This window comes from Gavialis gangeticus, unplaced genomic scaffold (assembly GCF_001723915.1).
Source record: "Gavialis gangeticus isolate Ggan-Ray unplaced genomic scaffold, GavGan_comp1, whole genome shotgun sequence".
In the NCBI taxonomy this organism is placed as follows: domain Eukaryota; kingdom Metazoa; phylum Chordata; order Crocodylia; family Gavialidae; genus Gavialis; species Gavialis gangeticus.
Window position 1 is genome coordinate 45148358 of NW_017729024.1, and position 8166 is coordinate 45156523.

The following is an 8166-nucleotide window of genomic DNA, read 5'->3' on the forward strand; positions in this document are numbered from 1 at the left end:
GCCTCCTGCCGCTTGGGACCCGATGGCTCACGTAGGGAGAAGGTGCAGCTGAGCTCCTGCTGCTCTGGCCGGGCTCGTCCTGTCCCTAGCAGCACATGGGGAAGCTGGCTTCAGCTGCACACCGCTTTTCCTGGCCGTTGCCGACCTGGCTGGACCTGTCCCTGGCTCGGGACCAGCCCAGGAGCGGCTTTCCCTCCCCGGTGCCAGCCCAGCCCAACCCGCACAAGGCGAAGCCATAACTTCCCCTTACCTCAGCTGACCCGCGTGGCTGGTCCCAAGAAGCACACAGCTCAGCCACCACTTCTCCTCCCTGCTGCCAGTTGGGCCAGGGCTGCATGTGGCATAGCTGGCCCAGCTGCTGCTTCCCTTCCCCAGTGCTGGCCTGAGTATCATGGCACAGGAAAAGCCTGCCAGCAGCCACTTTTCTGGGCTTACCTGCAAGGCAAGATCCTTTCCAGGAGGCAGAAGTCGGCCCAGGCATACCTTCCCCTCACTGGCACCACAGGATCTGGCCCAGCCCCCATGCCCCTCTCAATCTGCAAATGTGGTCTGAGCCAGGGGCAGGGTTGAGGTCATGGTTGGTTGCCTCACGACCAGAACCCAAGTAAACAGCTGGTGCCGCCAGCCACCGCTGGAGGCTTGTAGACAGGGAGGTGCCATTACCTAGGTTTTGAAGGGGCTTCACCAGCCAGAGGGAAGTGCTTGGGCCAGATCTGGCCTGTGGCCCATATTTTGCCCACCCATGCCATAGATACTTATATCTTGTAACACAGTACACAGGCAACGGCCAGGGTGGTTGAAACATGGAAACACTGCAAGGCGGCTTCACTCTTTTGTGAATTTAACTTCCTACTCTCTCCATATTGAACCCTCAGTGAGTCCTACTCCAAGCAGGAAGGGAGTACATGCACATAGTACAGATGTATCATATCACATGTGTTCCATCTTCTCATCCATCTACCCACCACAGCTTCTGTGCTGTAGAATTATATCAGCTGGACATGGGGTGTCAAGATTTTCTTCTGTTAAACTGATTCTCCCTATTTTATTTTCAACTGCAAGATCACTGATGCTGCCCAAGTTCCTGCAGATGCATATATGTACATGTGTGTAGGGAGGTGGGGGACAAATTCCAAATGCCCATTTTAAAATATAGAATTATAATAAATATAAAGTAAGAAATCTGGTGTCAAATAGAGAGTACCAGATGGTCTGTACTGCACCTAGATTATAAATATGTTTGGTTTCTTTAATGGTTTTTCTAATTTCTGTTTGCAGGTCCCATCATTCTGTAATGATGTCGATGACATTGACTGCAGGTTGGAGGATTTGCTACAAAAACATTGCTTAGAATATAATTATGATTACGAAAATGGATTTGCAATTGGTAATGTAATAATTCCGTAGCTTGCCAACCTTAAAGAGTTTAAACGTGGTTTAATATAAGAACATACAACTATGGTAGAGTTAGATGTGTTCTATGGAATACTTTAAGAAAATAATTACAGGGTTAAGACGATAAACAATTAAACAATAGTTTGATAAATTAGTACATTAGCTTTTTATTATCTGTTTCCTGTATTGTGCATGTTAGTGGGAGGTGGGAGGGAGAATAAGTGGCTCAAAGCATGTAAAAAAATAAGAAAATTAAAAAACTGTTTGGGTAGTGTTACAAGTAAAGTTGGTGGGATTTTTTTAAGCATACAATTTAAACTCAAATCATTGAACAGGGAGACTAGATGCCTAGTCTGGGGCTTGTTAATGGAACAGGTAGCCTTTCATGTTTGTCATTCGTTGAAATCCAAGGTCTAGTCCCAGTCTTGTAGACATTAGCATAGGAGTTTACACATTTGCCATGAGACTGGTCACAGCCGGGAAGGATAAGCATGTACTTAAATCTTTGCAGGATCAGGGCCTCCCTTTGCTGTCACTGAAAGCTGTTGATGTCTGAATGGCCACTTCACTGCATATGTAAAATGCTTGGCCATTCTCAGTCCAATTACTAATAGAGAAGTATATCCATTACTAAGCAATCACACCTATCACTGACAGAGTCCCTGAGTTCTCAAGCCAAAGAGCCTGAAGACCAAGGAAGGATGGAAATTGAACTATTATCACACTTAGTTAACAGAGGTCCCGCAGTTCAGGTTTGGGATGCATTGTCTGGATATTTAGCGAGGTAGTTACACTGCTGTCCTCTGCATTGTGGCTTGTCTGTGAAATAAAAGACTTCACTCATATTCCAGCTCTTTTAGGGCCTGATCTAACTCCCATTGAATGAGAACCTTTCCATTGGTTTACAATCAAATGCAATAATTTTCAGTTTGATATTAACATCAGGTGAAGCTGGAATTAATTTATTATTAGTTTGGATGAAGCAGTGATGAGGAAACATTCTTATTTATGCCAGCCTAAATGTAAAATAGCTCTACCTGCTAGCACTGGAATTTCTCCAAAAACACTCCAGTATAGCTAAGATCACAGTTAGGCCCAGATTTTTAAGAATCAGCCATTTAAAAGATTGGTTCTGAAATAGTTACAGAGTATTATTGGGGTTCCTTTGCCTTATTTTTGTCATTAATCAAATGTAATCTAAATAACTGACACACAATTATACTCAGGAATTATTGATACCTCCACATATTTCTAAAAAGAGATTAACAGAATCGGCAAAAATTCTTCAGTTTCAATAATTATAAAAAGATAAGTTATATACATAGATGTTTATTTAAACAGCTTGGGCCAAGTGAATACACAGTGTAGTTAATATTTTCAGAAGTATTATCTTAGGCGTGAATTAGGCCCATTATATAGAATTTGGGCTGGTTACTTACGGTAATTAAATATGGTGCCTTTACTTGGAAGGTGGTTGTATGACTGAGGCCAAGTTCATTCTTCTATGTGTAATGTGCTGGTAGGTCTGATGGATATCCATTATTACAATTGACGCATATTTATATAGCAATACAAGGTGTTGGTCTTGACCTAAAAAGCCCTAAATGGGCTAGAACTGTCCTACGTTGGACATTGCCCCTCTCCATTGCATATTTCTGCCCTTGAAATCAGAGGTGTAACTAGAACTGGACTCCTATGAAAGGAAGGAGCTGTTGGTTTCTGGAGGGTCCTTCTCACTTGAGAATGCTTGAGCTGAAAAACCTGTTGTTAGAGTAGGTATGGGTAGAATTCCAGGGAGCTGGAAGTGGGACTGTCAGCATACAGTAGGGCTTTGATGAAATAACTCTGCCAAATGGCATTAGATGCAACGTAATAAGATAAGGATAGAGAATGTGTGTGTGCACGCCTGCACTTGCGCATGTGCGTGTGTGTGTGTGCATGCGTGCGTGTGCATGCGTGTGTGTGAAGGTTTGGTCTCCAATTAAAAGTTTGACCAGGATAACTGGCTTAGTTAAGGACAAGACTTTTCCCTTTACTGGTATTATTGTGCCAGTAAAACCCTCAGAATAGACCCATATAAAACAATATACCATGTAAAATGATATGTTTTATAACCAAAAGAGGAAATATCTGTATAAATACTCTTACCTCAATACAACTGCACCTATATTAGGGGGGCCGGTTGCCTCAACTTTGCTGGCAAAACTACGTAAGTGAAGACAAGGTCTATATGGGGTGCCTGGCTTTTGATCATCCTTCTTGCATTAAGAAGTTTTTGTTATGTTGATATGAAGAAATAGACACTTGTTTTCATGCTATGTTTTTCTTTTCCTTGTTCTTAATGGCTGGCAGGACCTGGTGGCTGGGGCACAGCAAACCATCTGGATTATGCCTATGATGACTTCCGTGATGTAACACAGGAAGAACCACTACACAACCAACGCTCTGATACTGTGAAATCGAGACCTTCCCGGGTCAAAAGACACAAAAAACTCAACATTCCAATGACAGACCATAAAATTAAGTTAATATTTAACATTACTGGTGAGGAAAAAACATCCCCTTCCTCTTCTGTTTAAGAATCTACCAATAACAAAATGAAGCACTGTCTTCAGTTCATGAAACCTGTAGGAAATGCAGACCACAGGTTTCTAATTAATCTTGCTACCATATTGCCTCACTAGCTTACTTCTTTGTAGCACCTGACAGCATGGTTGCCTTGGGCAGAACTTTATATTTTACCCTCTATTTTGGTACAATGGGTTTGCCTAGGCTCTGCCTATGGACTTCAGACCTCCTGAGTATAGGACAATCCAGATTAGTAGAACCCCCTGGTGGTTCACAGCCTCTTAAGGTCTCAGTGGGCTGTGAAATAAAGTATGAACTACTCAGCTCTTTGCTGAAGCTTTTATATTAAAAAGTGCTGCTTCTCCAGTCAACTAGAGCTCATCAGCAGTCCTGCATAGCTGAGTGAGAAGGGGCACCCTTTGAAATTATAGCTGTAGTAAAAAACTGGAGCTCCTCAGAGGTTTACTCTTGCTGTGTATTGCACCAGTTCCTTCACAAACCTTCAACCAGCAAAGTACCTGTGTTACACAGCATTACATTTTTTGGGTTCCACACTTACAAAGTATGCTGGAACATACAACAGTAAAATCTGTAACACAATTTGTGTGCATGTGTGTTCTTTTTAAACCCCAGCTAGTGTGCCATTGCCTGATGAAAGGAACGATACCCTGGAATGGGAAAACCAGCAACGACTTCTTAAAACTCTAGAGACTATCACAAACAGGCTGAAAAGGACTCTCAGTAAGGAACCCATGTATTCTTTTCAGTTTGCATCTGAACTGGTTGTTGCTGACAGCAACTCTCTGGAAACGGAGAAAGCCTTTCTCTTCTGCAGACCAGGTTCAGTGCTGAGAGGTCGAATGTGTGGTAAGCCAAATGCTTTTTGCCTCCTTGTGCTCATCTCCTGTATTTATGATTTTAATGTTTTAGGGAGGTATGTTATGTAGGGTAGGGCCGTTTCACAGGCATCATGAAATCACAATCTTTATTACTATGTGCATCACCTCTGGAAATGATGTCTGGGTGCACCCAGAACCATGACTCTGGAGTATGCCAGTGTGACAGGAGTACCTCTACTAGAGTCTGTCTGTTGGTGACTCCGCCCTCCTGTTATGGGCCAACCGCCTGCCTTCTCACCGGCCATGCCTTGATCTTGATTAATTAATGGATGTTAATTAGCGGGAGGCTGCCCATTTATTTGCCCCAGCGCCAGGGGGCACTGTCTGCAGCTCCTTTTCCTCCCCTACACTGCAGCCTAAGCCTCGCAGATGATACTGACGTGGTTCGATCTGGACCTTGTTGTAATTTGGCCCTCCCCTTGTCTTACCTGGGCTTTCCACAGCCCTGTCTCACTCTGTCCTGTTCTGCACCTTCCTGACGCTTCGCTGCCCTCCTCGCTCTGGGCTGGGGTCAGTGCACCCCAAAATACTGTGTCCTCTCTGGCGCCGGGGTCCCCACGCCACCGGGGATCCCCTATGAGGCCTCTTCCAACCCCTAATAGCCTCACCCAAACCACCAGACATTTAAAACTACAAACAGAAAACTCAAGCCCCTGGGCTATAATATAAAATCTAAGCTGTCCGGCTAAACATCATTCAATCCCTACCAGGGAATTCTCCACCCCGTAACAGAAAACAGGAGCTGCTCGTGCCATCAGGCTTCTCCACTCGGCTTGCTCCGGCAGAGCTCCTCCTTCCTTGGCTGCTAGCAGAGAACTGCCCTCCTGGCCTCAGTCCTGGGGTTTATATGTGCCAGGCCCTGCCCCTTCCCTGTCAGCTGACTCCCCAGCGGTTGCCCTAGCAACCCGCACCTCTGCCTCTGCTCTGAGAGTAGCAGGCATCTTAGTGTCCTGCTACAGCCAGGTACCCACATTATGACTCCACTGCTAAGGACATCCCCAGGATATCCTCACTCCTCCTTCCTGACGTTGATGTCCGTGGGGTAAAAACAGTGGGTGGTGTTTATTGTTTCAGCAGAGCTGAGTACCCTGTCAGCACAATTTAGACATTCCTAATGAGACTGTACAAAAGTCACCAAGCCAAGAGCTTGGATTCCAGTGCATTGTGTTTGGCTATAAACGTTTGCAGTGAAGGGTATTCTGTGGTATCAGGTATTCCATGATTAGCCTACACCTTATTTTTTCTCCTTTGTAATCTCAGTTAACTGTCCTCTGGGCACCTATTACTCGCTGGAGCATCATACCTGTGAAAGCTGCTGGACTGGGTCATATCAGGATGAGGAAGGGCAGTTGGAATGCAAAAGTTGTCCATCTGGTAGCTACACTGAATACCTTCATTCCAGGAGTATCTCTGAATGTAAAGGTGGGAACTCAGCATCCACACAACAGTCACTTTTGAATTAGTAATGGACACATTTTACTTTCTAAAGTTTGGAAATACTGTTTGTTTAAATGAAATTAGAATACTGCCCCCAAAATATAAATGTATTATCAGGTTATTTTAAGGCTCTTGGTCAGATCCTGGCTGTCCTTGGGTACACTGAGGAATAGATAATACCTGAGAATACATAAGCATTTTCCATTGCGCTTGGGCATGCATGCAGAAGGTATCCAGTGTGTCAATATGTGTGCTTGTTGAGGGTAAGAGGAACTGGCCATTAAGGCAAGAAGTGCTTGGTATAGTGAAAGAGGTTGAGAATGAGGGGCCTTTTTTCCCTAACTGATGTTCATTGTCTGGTGCTGAGAGAGCACACGTTGCATTAGAAGTGTACGTTATGTATCACATCTCAACACTTCCTTCTACCACTATCCTCCACCTTTCTCATGGACAAATACCCCTGGACATTGTCACTGCTGTGTCCCACCTTCCATGAATTAAGCTCTCCAAGGTAGAACAGAGTTTTCACTTTGCAGCTTGTGAATTAAGAACTGTTTTTCCCCCCATGTGAATTTTATTGGCTTCAGTGGTTGAAACTTGAAATGCTAACGACAAGGAATCCATGCAGCAGAGTGGAATGTAGTAAGCTAGTTTACAGCTTGTAAACATGCTCTCAGTAATTTACTGTTCATGAGCAATTGCAGAATTGCATTTTTTTTTTTACCCCCACATAATGAAATAAATTTCCAGAATAAAATGAATGTGTGTGCAGAGGGAGCTAATGTTCTGTGCCTTATTGACTTTGCAAAACATTGCACTAATTGCTATCCTCTGGATTTAAAAGTGTGCTCAGAATACCTTGTTTCAAGTGTCGTCGCTCAATGAACTAATAAAGCATTACTTGCTAGGACATGTATTCTGTGTTAGATATTACTTAATATTTGTGTATTTTTTTGGCCTTTTAGCTCAGTGCAAGCAGGGAACCTACTCTCCTAATGGTCTTGAGACCTGTGAATCGTGTCCTTTTGGCACATATCAGCCAGTAGTTGGATCTAAGAACTGTCTGTCTTGCCCAGAAAACATGTCGACCGTAAAAAGAGGAGCTGTGGATGTCTTAGCCTGTGGAGGTTTGTAAGAACAAAGGCAGTGAAATGCCTGAAAACAAAAAGTTGCTAAATATCATCTACTATAACCCCCCTTATCTAACCTCAGATTTTACTGTCGTTCCTGGCTAAGAGCAGGTTATTTGTGTTTCACAATAGTGGGCTGAGCATTTTTTGCTACCCTGCTTATCTAAACTTCCTGAAAGATTTCAGAGATGACGCTTTGTACAGATTCATAGAATTACAAATAAGGCCTGGGTAAAATATATAGACAGTTACGTGAAAATAAAGTCTTTCCAATTTTTTTTCAATGGGGAGCATGAAATGGATGTTTTGTAACAATTCTCCAAGCAATTTCAGTATTCTTGTGGGGCAAAACTCAGATATTTTATTAGTTACTGCCATGCCCTTTCTCAGGGGGAAATACCATCAGTGGGTCCTGTTTGAGCCTTCTCTCTGGTGCAGCTCTATTCCCAAAGGCATGCAAGGGAAGTAACGCACGTGGCGCATCCACACATGCAAGCATGTGCATTTGCAGCAGCTCAAATAAAGTGGTGCAAATTTGAGCCGGGACTTTTTGCCTCGGCGCACGTGCTCGGACATGCCCTTTGTTGTGGAGCAAATTGTGCCACTCGGGGCAAAATAACCATGCCAGATCTATAGCCAGGGGGAGCTAGAGCCTGGGGTTAGCACCTGTGCTGTCCCCAGCAATACAAAAAGCGGCCCTGGCAAGCAGCTCAGGGCTACTTGCTGTCAGGAGTGCC

The 8166-nt window shown here is 44.0% G+C and overlaps 1 protein-coding gene across 1 annotated transcript in view; it reads left to right on the forward strand.

The window, feature by feature from the left end:
• SVEP1 (sushi, von Willebrand factor type A, EGF and pentraxin domain containing 1) overlaps nt 1-8166 on the forward strand; it is a gene marked incomplete at its 5' end in the record, with an annotated part of 254483 nt that overhangs the window by 147880 nt on the left and 98437 nt on the right. The window contains 5 exons of the mRNA XM_019518196.1: nt 1279-1387; nt 3748-3939; nt 4597-4830; nt 6123-6284; nt 7265-7426. Coding sequence (XP_019373741.1) covers nt 1279-1387; nt 3748-3939; nt 4597-4830; nt 6123-6284; nt 7265-7426 — 859 coding nt within the window. The remainder of the gene's footprint in view (nt 1-1278; nt 1388-3747; nt 3940-4596; nt 4831-6122; nt 6285-7264; nt 7427-8166) is intronic.